This window comes from Xiphophorus couchianus, chromosome 22 (genome assembly GCF_001444195.1).
Source record: "Xiphophorus couchianus chromosome 22, X_couchianus-1.0, whole genome shotgun sequence".
Lineage (NCBI taxonomy): Eukaryota > Metazoa > Chordata > Actinopteri > Cyprinodontiformes > Poeciliidae > Xiphophorus > Xiphophorus couchianus.
The window spans coordinates 6,893,380-6,909,469 of NC_040249.1; the positions used below are offsets into that span (position 1 = coordinate 6,893,380).

At 37.6% G+C, this 16,090-nt stretch overlaps 1 protein-coding gene across 2 annotated transcripts in view; it reads right to left on the reverse strand.

Moving 5' to 3' along the window:
* The window catches only part of ccser2a (coiled-coil serine-rich protein 2a), a 61,010-nt gene that overhangs the window by 14,871 nt on the left and 30,049 nt on the right, over positions 1 to 16,090 (reverse strand). For both annotated transcript variants that reach the window (XM_028007235.1, XM_028007236.1), the window contains exons 7-9: positions 13,927 to 13,992; positions 13,681 to 13,806; positions 8,858 to 9,001 (exon numbers count right to left, since the gene is read on the reverse strand). In XM_028007235.1, coding sequence (XP_027863036.1) covers positions 8,858 to 9,001; positions 13,681 to 13,806; positions 13,927 to 13,992 — 336 coding nt within the window. The remainder of the gene's footprint in view (positions 1 to 8,857; positions 9,002 to 13,680; positions 13,807 to 13,926; positions 13,993 to 16,090) is intronic.

Genomic DNA, 16,090 nt, shown 5'->3' on the forward strand with positions numbered 1-16,090 from the left:
TAACAACACAGATCAGTCCAGCCTGACTGTGGGCTTTACTGGCACGCATGGTTGCTGTTGCCTAAAGTGCAGGCTTTTCTGCTTAGATCAGAGAGTTGTATATTTTTTTATGTTGGGATTGACTTTGCTGTTTGGATCCAAGAGAGGTGTTAGGATAATATTCAGCGAGAAATAAATTAATTTATTCAATGATACTGTGGGAAAAAAATGTTCTCTCAAGAAGTTTGACTCGAGATAGCATAAGATCTCAGCCAGGCTTCACTTCAAAGTACATATGCATCCTCTGTGTTTGAAAATGTTTGCAGTGTACTCAGAACAGGGCCGTAAAGAGACAGAAACTAAACTGAGCCTTTCAGTCAGATGCACAAGGAGTGTTGTTGAATTGGCCATGTTTTCACTGTTTGCACATAACTTATCTAAAACTTTTTTTTTTTTTTGTAGATCCTCCAAGTCGAGGTGATCATGTCATAAAGGGACAGAATACCACCCTGTCTTGTTACTGAAGAAATAAACTCTACAGCAATAACATAATGGCCATCTTTTGATGTTAAAACAGCCCTGACCTATGGACTTCAGTAGATCCCTTAAAAGTGATCTACTTTTAAGCGATGTCTTGATGCACCAAGACATCAGATGCATATTCTTTAAGTCCTGTAAGCGGAGGTGGGGCCAACATGGATAGAGATCTGAGCAGCACATCTCACCAATGCACAAAATTTCTTATTTTTCTCCATATTCAAACACTTTTCCAACTTGCAAAAGGGAATGAGGCAAAAGGGAAACCTTCACAGAGAACCGAGCAACAAATGTATGGCAAACACTTGGATACATGTCAAATAAAATCTGAGTAACTAGAACCATTATTTGACAATACAAAAGCCTAGCGGAATTGGGCTTAACATTATGACCACTTGCCAAATAGTGTAGTTTTCTCTCTATTGATATCAAAACAGCCATAACCATTGAGGTGCAGACTTTACTAGACTCCTGAAGATGCAGATTCTGGCAAAATGTTATCAGCAGAAATAATGCTGTAGCCAGTGGAAAGACATGATTGTCCAGCACATCACACAACTATGCCATTGAGTTATAATGTTGGACATTTAAAGGCCAAGCCAACAACTCAGACATGTTGAACTACTTAAACCTGTCTTTAACCATAACAATAACATTTCTATGGTGTAAATGTTCTGCTATCAGGCTTTGGTAGGTAAAGTAAACTCCACATTCATGGTATGTTTCAAGGTTTTGAGAATATTGACCATCATGGTACCATTTGCTGGCTTCCAGCAATGCAGTTTCCAAGCTTTTTTCTGAATTCATGTTGGGCAGATTTGAAAACAAACTATTGGATTCTTGCTACCTTCTCGTCTATGCAGAGAGCCACCTTTTAAAATAATGTTGTAACACACACAAACTATACGTTTGACACATCAACACAAAAACAGGAAAAAAAGAAAAAGTTTTCATCTCCCTTGCAGGTACAGTCGACACCATTATGGAGGCCTCCCAGTGTGACTATTGTAGGAGGAGGATGTTTCTGTCCCAGGCTTTTATTAAACACAAACAACAGTTTCAGCAGGAGGTCCTGGCAGGAACTTCACTTCAAGGCTTCATTTGCAGAGGACCAGGCAATGAGAACAAAAGAGTAAGTTTGAGGGCTTATGAACAATCCTGACAGCACAGAGCACATTTTACAGAACTGTGCAGCAGCTCAGCCAGCTGCTTTGGGGTTTTTATTTGCATTTTCCATCATTTTAAATGCTCCCTGATGGAGGGCTGAGAGAGCATTGCAAGAGCAGTGTGACAGAAATGGGAATATTGAAGTTATTCTTTTGATATGCCATTAGTAAAATGCATCAGACCTTTGCCTTTGAGCCTTGACAGCACAGCTGAACTATGGCATTGGCACAAAGGGGGCGGCCTTAATAAATTTGGCATTCCACCTTCCTTAACTTAGTGCCAGGACACCTACTGTATAGTTGAATTTGGCTGTCAAAATTCAAAGATTGTCCGGCAAATGTATTTTAATCCCATTTTTTTGTAACATTACAACCACAAACTGCAATCCATCAACTGTGAAGTAAGCAAAATAAGGAAAAATAATGCTTGTTTTACAAAATATTTATTAATCAATGATCAAACAGCATAAAGATCAAAGGACACAACACAGAGATCAGGAATGATTCTGAAGATACAATAAGGAGGTTCAGGCTATAAAAGAACATTTCAAGAGAGTTTCTGAGGCCGGAAAGTATGTGAGATAACTATAAATGTACCAAGACATGGATGTCCACCAACACTGACCAGCAGGGATAGCTTTTATCAGAGAAAAAGTTAAAGGACACAGGGTGCTGTGGTGGTGCAGGCGTAGAGCGCAACCCACATAAGGAGGCCTTAGTCCTCGATGCGGCTGTTGCAGGTTCGGTTCCTGACCCAATAAAACTGTGACGCATGTCTTCCCCTCCTCTCTCATTACTCAATTTCCTGTCTGACCACTCTCAAATTAAAGCCACTAGAGCCAACAAAGCCTTTAAAAAAATAAAACATTGAAAGGTCCATGGGAACTCTACACTACTAGCTGTGTACTTTCCAGCCTTCATGAAAGAGTGGTAAGCCATGTAGCATACATACAAAACTCTATCTGTAGCTGAAAACTATTTGTGTCAGTCACCCTCAATAGAGCATTTCCACTCTGAAACATAGTGTTGGCAGCGTCATGGTACAGGGAGGCTTTTGCAGAAGGTGGGTAAAGTTGATGAATGGAGCCAAATACAATCTTACAAGAAAACCTTAAAGACTAACAGAAACAAGACCTGAGCCGGACTATGACCGACCCAAGCAGGCAGAGCTACAATAATTTGGTTCAGATTGAAGTACAATAACCTGTTAAAATGACGGGTCATGTCTAGACAGTAAACTGGACTGGGCATCTGTGGTAACATTAATTTCTGAAATTCTGAGGGACACTGAGCTATTGTGAAATTTTTTGACACTGTTGTTGTAAGCTGACAAATGTGAAAAAGTTCAACACATATTGACACTTTCGCAAGTCAACCAGTAGAAAGTTAAAAGATTACCAGTTTTAATGTTCCAAACATGGTTTTGCAACAATATCATTCCATTTCTGCAGTAAAGTACTGTATTCCATGCAACACAATACTTGCCACTTAAAAATTGTCAGCTACTTAAATCAATACATGTAATTGTCTATATGCATTTGAATGCAACACTGATAATTGTTATAGCTTTAATTGGTAATCTCATCCTATGCAAAGTCCATGAAGACATAACACAACAGGTGAAACAACATGTGAAATGTGTTACAAAGCCAGACCACCTGTTCAGTTTCCCCTCATATAAGGATTACACATGACAAAAAAAGGAAATGAAAAATAACTCCAGCATACCACAAAGGTAGCCTCCAGCTGCCACCTCCAGTGTTTAATCTATGCCTGCAGCAGATTGTTGGCTTGGTGTTTTAGGTCCCTTGCTCTCACTTTTAAGATATGTTAGTCAGCCTCTTATGCTCCTTATGCAGATAGTGTGAAAGTAGGACAAGAATTAAAAAGCCAAGCAAAAGTTCCCACCCGTTATCTATCATATAAATACTTCCTTGACAGCAAGCTGTTTCTAACAGCCTTATTCTTCTTGTTTGGCTCCTCTAATCCACCGAGCTTTACGTATCAGGCTATTATTAATACTTAGGTCTGACCACAGTGACTCACTTCACTGACTTTAGCAATTAAATCCTCACCTATCAAACGCCGAGCACGCACAAGGCAGGGTGCATTTGCGGCCGTCTGCCTGCAAATGCGAGAGCAGAAATAACAACAGGATCCGGAAGGGGAGAACCTTCCACCTATAGCTAAACACTGATCATTTTCCAGACTTTTCTCACTGCAGGTGATGGACAAAAATTTATCCAATTACAGCGAAAGTTAAGAATTCGAGAGGAGAAACAATCTCAGGCAAAACCGGGGAGACACACAGACAAGAGGAGAAGTCACTGAAGCAAGCGAGCCACAGAGAGAGGGAGCATAAGTGACAAAAAAGACACTGGGAAAGCTCTGAGAAGAGAGGAGGATGTTTGAGAAGCAAAGAGGGAGTAGGAGGGTGGCTGTAATTATCCTCTCTGTCTGCCACTGATGTAACACTGCTTATTCTGCTGCCTTTTGTTTCATTGCGGCTGCTCATCTGCATCTTTGTTTATCTGGGTTATAAGCAAGGTCGTCTCTCCAGTCCACATTCGGCTGAACTCATTGTTCAGTCACATTCACCGAGCGTGCTCCCCACTCAAGCACAAGAGATGTGTGTGTGTGTGTGTGTGTGTGTGGCACATCCTGCTCTCGTACTTACACACAGGCCACAGAAACGCGGGCAGACAAACACAAAGCTTTGTGGCTTTTCTATTGTGGCAAATGCAAAATGACTAAATGATACCCACCCAGGTTTTAGTCACTGCAGAAGAAAGAGACGTCAGGGAAAGTATTTTTTGTTTTTTATACTGCTGTGATTCCTCCGGGGAGCTGCTTGCACAGAGTATTGCTCTACAAGTGATATTTAAGTGGTTTCTGTGACGCATGGTGTGTGATGAGCTCCAACAAGCTTGACCGATATTATGCGCATCTTGTATATTGACATACAACTCTTTCCATTTTAGTAAGCATCTTTTCTTTTCTCCCCGTATTTCTTGCAAGCAAGAAACTTAAATTGCATGCAGATGATCATAAAATGCTGCACTGCACGTTTCCTAACGTCTGTGGCCAGTCCTTCAAATAGAATATAAAACCAGAAGTAAAATCATTTTAAAAAAGTAATTCATTTCTCTAACTTGATTCAAAACATGAAACTCATACTATATGAATTCCTTAGATGCAAACTGAAGTAATGTAGGAATTGACTTATGTTAATTTTGATTAGTGCAACTTATAATTTATGAATACCCGAAATTAAGTTTCTCAGAAAATTTTAATTTTACATAAGACTCCCCGTGGACGTTTATAGACATTTACAGATTATGAAAGTGTGAAGTCTAAGCTTTGTAATGATTTCAAACACATAGAAAAAAAAAAAGTGGCCATTTGAATTTTGGCACTTTGCAAATTAGATTAATGGGAAAACAGGCCTCAAAGTTGCACCCGATGAGCTACTTGGGGGTGTTAACAAAGCCCGCTTATGTACAGTAATTTGTAATTACCCCGCCCTCCGGCACTGACCATCAACAAATACTGGAGAGATGTGCAGACAAAAGTGAGATTTCTCTGGCTCATCTAGTTATAAATATATATTTTTAAACATTTTCCAGTTTTGTTGCATTTTTCAACAAGGCTGTGAGCTTCTATCTTGTTTGCCTTTGCCATGATGTCATCTGTGAACCCTGAACTTTCATCGACTTAACAGTTCTCCACCTGACTGTCATTGAGACTATCCATAAAGAGGGCAAGCCACAACAAATGAATGCTAAAGAAGAGGGCTATGTTCAAACCTATAAATGGGAAGTACACAAATAAATTACTCAAGCCGTAGGGACAGCCACAGCCTCAAGACGACTGCGAAACAAAGCCCATTCAAGACTTTTGGAGGGCATTCACAAGACTTGGATGGTTGTCAGAGAAATGACTCTACAACTTTCACAGAGTTAACCTGCTCCTAAATAAAACACTTCTGAAGCTATCAGAAGTGCCATCTGGATTGAGGAGAAAAAGGACTTGACTATTGTTCCTCCTTTTAGAAAAAGGTAATCCAGAGTCTGGAGGAAAAGTGAAGGAGCCAACAAATCCAAGCAGCTTGAGGTCTAGTGTGAGGTCTTCCTACCGAAGGGCTATTTTGACTTATAGCGCTTCCGGTGTCCTTGTTATATCATTGAAAATACGTGTAAACAATGTCTAAATGGCTATGAGTCTTCCAAGTTGAAATTGGAACTTATTTGCTTTGACAGCTTTCGCTGCAGGTTTTTAGAAATGTATTAGAAGACTTAATAAAAGCCTGTTTCAGCTGATATTGACAAGCATATTATATACAGCAGAATGAGCTGGACGAAAACCCAGAAACACTTAATTACTCACACATGGTCTCTTAAAGATGAGTTGTACAGCTGCATAATTCATGGCGCACAAATAACACCAAGATACAGGGCTTTTGGGCTCTATTGTTGTCTCGCTAGACAAATTTAATGACTACTCTGTTTTAAATACAAATTAAACACCTCTCCTCGTCTGCCTCTGTGGCATTCTGTCAGTCCTGGATCATCTGTGTGATTTGAAAAAAAAAAAGAACTGCTGCTGTATAAAAGTATTCAGTTCTGTTAGAAATTGCAATTCTGGCTAAACACCTGACATTTTACTTTTATGGAAATAAACTGTACTTTGTGGAAATATCAGCTAAAACATTAAACCTGACAGGTAACCTGTCTTGTTGTCAAAACCATTCTAAGGCATCTTCTTTTTAATGTATTTTAATGTATGTTTCCCTGCCACCAAATTGCCATTTCTCCTGCAGAAGCAAACGCCTCTCCAGGAGAGCAGTGGAGCCTGTGGAAAACCGTTTAGGAAGAGTCAACAAAGAGCCTGAGGTGCACCAAGCCTCTAAATTCTCCAGATATCTATCGGGCCCAGATAATATCAGCGGAAAGCAAGCGCAATTTACAGAGACCCCATGACACAAGATACAGAGGCAAAAGGATTTACTGCAAAGATGTAAAGACGCCGGTTGAATTCAGTGACTCCAGAAATCTCAGTGTACATTTTTACCTCTCAAACACTGATTAGGCAGATACAGACATGTACAACACGGCTGACAACTCTATGGGTAAATAAAGGTATGAAATATCACCATCTTTAATTGGAATAATATACTCTCACTTTCAAAAATGTTGAAAAAAAAATGTAACCTAATTTTGCTGTATTTATCTAGTAAGGAAAAATCCTACAACACCAAAATATTTGCTGGCAAATTTATTGGCACCAGTGACATCAATATTCATATTTCACACCGAACCCACCCAGAGTGTCTGTTGGTCAATCTTAGATTTGCTTAACCTAAGAACATTATTCAAGTTAAAATCTCAGTAGCATTTAACAGTCCTTACTGGTTTAAACTTGCTACATATGAGCAGAAAATTGTTTTTCTTTTAATTCCTCCCAAACAACTGGACTCTGTGGCAATTTTCAAAAATTAAAGACTCTTCATATTTTATTTACCATCCTGCTTGATGTCTGTGCTAAAAGTTAAATGAGCTTTGTTTCACACCATGTTCAAATTGAAGGGTAACTGAAAATTACCAATTACAAAAGCAGTAGTTTGTAGGAATTGTGACTAATTATAAAATGTCAGTTTAAATAAATAAAATACGCGTACGGTGCATTTATTTTAAAGGGATTGCTAAGCGTACACATAATTTCACCTGAAGTGATTCTGTTCAATTCTTTTTTTCACTACATCACTTAACTCCCATTGAGAGTTTCATTGGGAGTTTCATAATCTTCACTGTGAGATTATGCCTGATAGAAAAATAATTTTAGTTTTAGATCTATGACTAAAACTAAAATAAAAGATACTGGTCTTTTATCTCCTCTCTTTTTTTCTTTTTTTTTAACATGGCATTTAACAACATGGTACAAAAGCATAACTAGAAGCCAAAGAAAATGGTTTTGAAAAGTAATAGATAAAAAAAAAAGTTTTTAAATAATATCAAAACGAGTTCAGTTATGGGAGGAATACCGAAGCCGAGCTTGATTCTAATGTTTGTGAAATGCAGAGATCTTGTACAGATCAACTATTACTGCTTTTTTATTCAGTAGTCTCTTCTCTTTTTACTTGCTACATCGTTCCAAAAGGTTCACAGAGAGCTTTTCAGAGTAATAGTAAGCTTTGACAAAGAACATGTTGAATGCGTTTTGTGTTTTACTGAGTCATTATGTGCCAGGTAGCACAGGTCAGACACAAATGCTCTCACTACAGAGATGAATATCATCGAGCATAGAGCCCCGCTTTAATAGTTGCCATGGAAACTTTTAAACCATAATCTGCTATTGCTATCAAGATTACTTTGTAATGTAGATGGTAATATAGCTTGTGTCTACGCGTAGTAAATCAAAACATAGATTTTCCCACCTCAGAGAATAGCTCTAATAGTGCATTGCAATCAAAAAGACAAATAAGGTAATTTTCAGTTTTAAATCATTATTGGCCTTAAATATAAAATCTAAACATAACATGGTTCTGTGTGTGTGTTTCATCCTTTTAGCTGGAAGCGGATCAATTAGTGTACAGTTTGCTAATCATGCTGCCTGTGGCTCTCCTGCTGTAAAATCAATAATTGGCTGAAACCCCGTGTGCCGCTGAGCGAAACACTGCAAACGGAAAACACGTACATAAACATTTTTCTGTTTTCCCTCTCATTCCATTTCTATGTTCCCCGCTGTCTTTCTTTATCACTCAAACATTAACATTGCACCCCAAGTTGAACTGGATCTGGATGGTTTTACAGTAAGAGACACTGTGACAAGCAAACAGATAGTTTAATAAACAGGGGAGGGGAGGCCAGCACAGTGATTTACCTCCCTGGCAGGTCTTTCCAGTGGTGGGTGACTGGAGAGGCACTCAACTGATTAACGCACTGCATGGTTGCAGTCAGTCACCAGTCTGCTTACCACTGTAAATTGCAGGGGAGATGCTTTTTCTTTTTTTTTTACATGATAATTTGTTAACTTAGTCACAGAATCAATGCAGCAGTGTTGTCAAATACTTGTTAAAATAGTAGTCATTGAGCCTTTATCCACATGAAGCGACTTAATTTTGTTTCAAATTCAACTTTCCGCAATGAAGAATTAGACTGAACAATATTTGGGCTTACAGGGTGGCTCGGCGTTCTCCAATACGTCTGGGTAGCTTTGTCGTACTGCTGCATCCGTGTGTCCATCTGTCTTTCGTTGTGATGTAATGAAGTGGACGTCCTCCGATGGCGGCACTGACATCTAACTTGCTGACCTTCATGGGGCTAAAACGCAGGGAGGAAAATAAAGAAAGCTGTGCTCAAATTGTGAAAGACTAGAAACATGACACACTTAGGATTATACTAATAGACAAAGGTTCTAAATTATACATAGAGACTGAAATATATAAATGCATGTCAATGTCATGTGGCAAGTGGCAGTGAAGCCACTTTGCTTTGTAGTTATAAGTGTGTACTGGCATGATTCTGGTTCAATTTTTTAACATCCGTCTACTATCAAAACATAAACTGGTTGACTTCCTGCTATGGTTACATTTATTTTTACTAGTCTGACATCAAGGATATTCCACACATCTTTATCGTAAAACCATTTCTTATGTTTCTTTGGGGTTATTGTCTTGTTGTATCACTCTGTTGTGTCCAATTCTGATCGATCTAGCAGTTGATTTGAGTTGAAGTTGAAAAATATTGAATTTCCTGATCTTGCTGCTGCCACTTCCATGCATGAGTGTTGGTACAGACCTCTTAGGTTTGAAAACCACACATTGAATACTACAAAAAAAAATGTAAATACAATCTTTCTTTGTCTTAGCAGACCGTAAAGGCCTTCAGCTTGTCCACAAAGGACAGCTGCAGATTTCAGTCATGTTTGCAGGTGACGATTGGGTCCCCATCTAAGTCATAATTCGCTAAAAGCTCCCTTCATAGTGAATAGTGGTTTTTGTTCCAGCATCTTCAAGATCCTGATCAGCTTGAGCCACAGTGAGCTTTGGGTTGCTTCTCATCATTTGAGCCTATTTTCTTTTATCCGAGTGTAATGGTTTGAGTCAGATGGTTAAAAGTTTGACAGGTTTTTCAATAGGACAATAATCTCAAACACAAAGGCTTCTCAAATAAACGCCCTGATTTTAATACAATTTCAATTTTATGAACGGTGCTTAAAAAGCTGTTCGATGCCTGGAGGCTAACCACTTAAAACTAAACACTTCTGATAAGTGTAAGAGTCAAATATCCAGCCAGAATTATGCCATGATCAATGCTAAAAGGTTGGGTGTGTACGTCTTTATTTGAGCCCATTGCAAACCTGCATGGGTTAGCTAGAAATGCATTGAACTCAAGCTTGTGCACCTAATTCTTGTTTCTCAAATTGATTTGAAGTATTAATTCTACAGAAAAAACTGTTAAATTGCATCATTAAAATCCCAAAATTAACATAAGCATCTGATGCAAGTATGTAAGCTTCTAGCAGGCGGTATAAATAGCAAGCCCACCATAAAATATTGATATATGCTGAGAAACAGCAGGTGTAGTTGTTTATCAAGTAAAGATCTAGATGAAAAATGAACACTGACTGGAGAGAAATGTTGCTTAAACTTATTTCAAATCAAAGTGAGCCATTATTGAGATATTAGTACCTTTTCTTTGGTTAGTAAAAGCTTTTAAAAGCATGTTTTTCAAAGATAAACAGTACGACAATACAACATACAATCACTTTCGATTGTATGTTGCACATTAACATTTGTCAGAGACCCATAACAACCTCTCCATCAACTTTCTCCATCAATGTATTATAACAAACTACTGCTAAGATCATGTACATTACATAATGCCATTCATTTTTAAAATTTGTCTAATTTTCTTTTTGTATTTATATTTGACATAATTCATATGTTTTATCGCACCAAACTGTAACTGATCCCAGAAAAGGCCCTCATTTTATTACACCCTACCACACTCTAAAATAAAAATGCATTGATTTAATTTAATTTATATATTTTTTTAACATGTATCAGAATACATTTATGGTGTTATGAGATACTATTTCAGACTTCAGATACAGAATCAGCTTATTGTAGAAGAAAACCAGAAGTCAGAATATTATTTAAGCTTTGATAAGAATTTCAAAACATGATTGGAAATTTAACGTGAGCCATCCCAGGTTCAAAGAAAAACGATTACATGATAATTTAGATATAATAACTAAAAGATTGGAGGAACCACTGGCTAAACCTGAGGCTGCTTTCGGTCAAGTGGGACTTTAATAGCATTTTTTAGTTTCTAATAGCTCTGCTTTTCTCTCGCATTTTTCAATCTCAGCCCTCCAAGTACACACATGGAAAAAAAGACATCTTGCTGTAACGCACACCTCCATTTTTTTTTTCTTTCTCCATTATGTCGCATTCAGTCAGCTGTTACCAGCTTCAGCCTTTTAACAGGTTTAAACAGAACACCAATTTCAGGAACAAACACCCAGACATTGACTCACTAATTCAAGTTGAACCAGCAGTCTTCATGGACTCAAAAACAATCCTGCTGGAATTGCTAGTTTCTCTCACTCAGCCTGGACCCTAAAACTCTTTTGCCCTGTTGTTTGGTTCTTTTTCCCCTCCTATCCGTAAGTCTATTGTTACATGTAAAGAAATCAGAGCAGAAAAAAAAATACACATCATCATTTGATTTTTCTCCCAAGTTTGGATTCCCTCAAGAAAAGAAGCGTCAGGAGTGAGTTAGTAAAGTGAATTTTCCTTTGTTTTCTCCTTTGAGCACACACTTTCACTCTAACAACTTTTAAACTCATTAAAGACAGCCAGAGAGCACAAAAAATGTGTTCATTTGTCTCTTTGATTGTTGGAAGTTAAGGGTGTAACAATATTGTGCAGACTGAAGAGCTTTGGGTGGTTGTTAATCCTAATTGGCCAGACAGCATGTCACAGATAAGCTGGTGGATAGGTCCTGCTTTGACATTTTGGTATTTCTCACTGTGGCAGTGATTTGAATAATGTCAGCCATGCATATGATAATTTTTCTTTTCTTTTCTTTTTTTTTTTTATTGGCTAACGAGAGAACACTAATGAATGTTAGAGTGGAAATGGAGCCAGTCAAAATCAAACAGAATAGATGTTGTTTGAAGGCTTGAGCAACAGTGCATGTAGGGCTAGAGCAAAATAGCCATCAATTTAATTCCCCACACACACAATGAGCAGTGTTACTGCATGACTTCTCTATCCATTTGGCAGCTTAGCAGCAGTGCTGTCATACTGGATGATGTAATCAAAGTATTGTCTGTAATATGCTCCTTTTGCACAAACCAGGCAGCATAAACTGTGCTGACTAGCAGCATTTCATTGACACAGATCTCAAAGACACACTAACAGAAAAGAATTGAACAACTGAAAGAGAAACTAAGTGCTTGCAGCACATGAACTACACTCTTTGTGTTCTAATGACATTAAAAGTACATATGTTTTCAAAATCTTTTTGTCACTTTCCATAAAAATAAAATAGTCAGTCATACAGAGGTAATTTAGAATGTTTATCAAATGTTGATTTGTATAATAAAATACATTCAATGACAGATCATCTTTACAGCTAATTATTTTCAGAAATCAGAGGGAAGGGATGATATTTTTATAACTTTTAATGGATCACTGAAAAAAAAAATATCGGCACATCTATCAAAATTATTAGTTTCACCTACTTTATATTCAGTTTTGTCATGTCGTAGCCAAAATATTTAATGCATTTTATGTGGTAGATCAATACAAACCACAGCAGAATCAAGTAAACCATAGCAAGAAGAGAAAATGGGTTTGACTTTTTTTAAATTCTTTTTAACAAACAAAATTTTGAAAAATGTGAAAGTCATTTGCTTTCCAACATAATAACTCCAATACCTTTAAGTATAAGTAGTGTGCCCGTCAGTAGGAACCCAGAATTCTGATGCTAACTTTCCTTCAAACATGACTATCTGGAAACAGAGTCTATCTTTGTGTGATTTGATCGCTGTGAAATCCAGCTGTTCTGTAAAAGCCTCAGATGTTTTGTAGAGAACATTAGTCAACAACAATTTGTGAAGTTTAAAGCAGGGTTAGGTTATAAATCAATATGCCAAGCTTTGAATATCTCATAAAGCAATCCTCTGTCAATTATCAAAAAGTTGACAGAAAATCTAATTGTGTGCACACTTAACACACTTAGCAAAGCCTAAACTGACAGGGCAGACAAGAGAAAGCAGACAAAAGGCTTATTGTAACTTTGGAGGTCTGGTGGAAGAACACGTTGACAAAACAACTATTAGCACTACTCTCAGTAAATATTTTCTGAATGGTGGCGCAGCAAGAAGAAAGCCATTGTTAAACGAAAGCCTCAAGAAGTTTCCCAGAACATAGTAAGCATAGAAAGACAAACAGCTTTTCGGCCAACACGCAGAAGCCTTACTGCCCCGAACAGATACTGCTGCGAAACATGGTGACGGGGTCATGTAGAGGAAAATGAGACAAAACCTCTAAACTGTTATTTTCACAATTTCGTCTGTGATTATGTCAACAATTTTATAACAATAATATTCATAATGTCAAATATATCTCCAGATTTTCCAAAATTTTTGCTTCATGGATGATAAAGACTGTTGCCCTGTGTTCCCATGCAGACATTCACAAAGTGGTGCTCCTCTCTCCATCTTAACTACTGAAAAATGAAGTCCATCACAAATTTCAGTTTTTATTGGATGTGATTAGGAAGCTGTGTACAATTTCCTCAAACATTCTGGCTATTTAGTTTTAGACATTATTCCAGCCTGAAAAGAAGCTTTTCTTTTTTATTCGAGTGTATAACATATAGCAGAACAACACCTCTCTAAGCTCTAATGAATACATTATGAGTATATTAACAATTTAGCATGTTGTGACTTTTCACTTGTATCAATCCTGTTCATACCAACTCACCATTTGATCGCACTGCTGCTGCTGATGTTGTAGCTGCTGGCACTGCAGAGTGAGCAGAGCTATAGTCTTGTCTCTACCCCTCAGCTCTTCCCTGAGCACCTGCACTTCCTTAATCAGGGCCTCCATCTGAAAGCACAAACATATACAGCACGCAGCACTACTAGCAGATAACATTAGATAGTGGAAAATATTGTGCATTGATTTGTATTTGGTGCAAAAACATTGCAAAACCTCAAGTTTCTTTACCTGTAACACAGTGGTATTGTCTTCCGTCTGCTCACAAACATCTGCTGGAGACCCTGTTTCTTCAAGCTTGAAACAAGAAACACGCACACACAGAGGGGGGCAAACAAACAGATGCGGAGAACAAAGTGAGCTGAATCAATTGCCTCAGGCATGCCTCAAAAGCAATATTTCACAGCCGTGAAAGAACCTCATCCTCCCGCACATATTCTCCTCGGACCCTGATCTGCCAGCCAAAGGTGCTACAAACTAAAGGCACAGTATGGGATCGAATATTGAACATATTTATTTTATTGAATCCAAAAGCTGCGAGAGCCTCATCTCAGCGAGCGTACGTCGGAGCAGTAGTTTTTGAGGGGGTTTCTGCTGACAACACCAAACAAAATTTTTTGTTTGCTTGCTTGAAAGGTTTATACTCCAGTAACAGTCATGGCTTGTTGTCAAAATTTGATAAAAAAAAACAAAAAACTTGTCAAACATTTAAGACAAAATGTCAGTTACAGTTATTCAAAGTGTAAGGCATCAAATGCCATATCTTGATCTGTCACAAAAGGTGTTCGGTCTTCATTGTTCTGTCACTCAACTGGGAGAGCCTGCTAAGTCTGGCGCTCATTAACGTTACGCTGGAATTGTGCAGCTAAATGGCGCCAAAGCTGAAAGAACTTTGAATTTCAGAGCAATGTGCCAAAAATAAATTTAGATTCAGCAAGAGGAGGCTTGCTGCACAGTGTATGCCTTGAGCTCAACGTAGTATGAACAGAAAGAGAGAAAAAAAAACATGATGAGAGTTTATTAATGGTGAAGGAAACATTTTTGCACCTGAGGCAATGCAATCGAAGGGTTTGACTTTCTCTGCAGTGAGATAAAGGAAACTCAGCAAACAGATATTATCTAAAGCAAATGTAAATATCAATGTTTTAGATGAACTGGGAAATTTCAAATGTCAAAACTTTTTCTGATATGTGAAAGAACCAGCAGGCACCTCCAAGTCAACAACAACTATTGCTATTTTACAGTATGACTGGAGTGTTGAAAACTGAAGTCAAAATAAGTACAGAGATATAAGAGGTTATTTACAAAGTTTTTCTTGTAATATGTTAAGACATGTCTGCAGTTAATTTGTTGAAGCCCTTTCGAAAAATAGTTGACTTCCCTCCATGCTCATTTTTGGTCAGTTCTAAAACTTGACCTGGACTGGTTTAGATGCTGTTGGTACCGGACGAAAAATATCACCTTGTTTATGTCATGTACCAAAGGAAGAATTACAGTTTTTAACTCAAATATGGTCCAAAAAATGTACTCTTTTATACAGTTTTATGGTTTCAAAGTGTATATCACCTGATTCGTACCAGGTTCTTAAATAATTCAGTTGTATAAAAAAAGCTTCCAACCACACTCCAGGGCTTCTGTCAATAAATTAGTTATTCATGTCCCTTGAACTTTTCAACATTGTGTCACATAAAAAAAAATCTAAAACAAATCTCACTGTATTTTAATGTTATTTTTAAAGGGCAAAACCCAAAGTTTTTGACATGAAATGACATTGTATAAGGTTTTTTAAGCATATCTTGCATTTTTGTTCATCCCTTCAAAATTGCTTTTGGGTAGAACAACCTCAGCATTAAAGTTTTTTTTGCGATGTAAAAAAACATCGCAAAAAGCATCCCCATCATTGATGGCAATGATGACATGTCTGCAGTTAATTCGGGTTGCAAGAGAGAGTCAGCCTTGACATAGATAACGAGAAGACTAAAATAATTATAATGAAGTCGCTCTGCTTTATCTTTCTGATAAAAACCGCTGTCAGGGAAAATGTTGGCAGCCATTAAAAATTACCAGTGTTAACATAAGAATACACAAATTGCAGTTTTATTAATACCAATGTATAAGTGTATAAGTATTTGTATAAGATGCTAAGGGAAGCAAAAACATATCAACTCTGTAATAATCTTGTTTTTGCTGTAAGTAATAGTAAAAACCTGTTTCACAGCCACTTATCTTTCACACACATCACCCCTGCTACTAATTTTAAAAACTAATGAGTGCTAACAGCAGGAAAGAGCAAGAAAATATATTTATAATTAGCACAAAAAGTAAGGAAACTTTTGTTTGGCTTCTTTGTGTTTCTGTAGAGGCGGGAGGATGGAGTGCAGTGGCATCTCTCTCA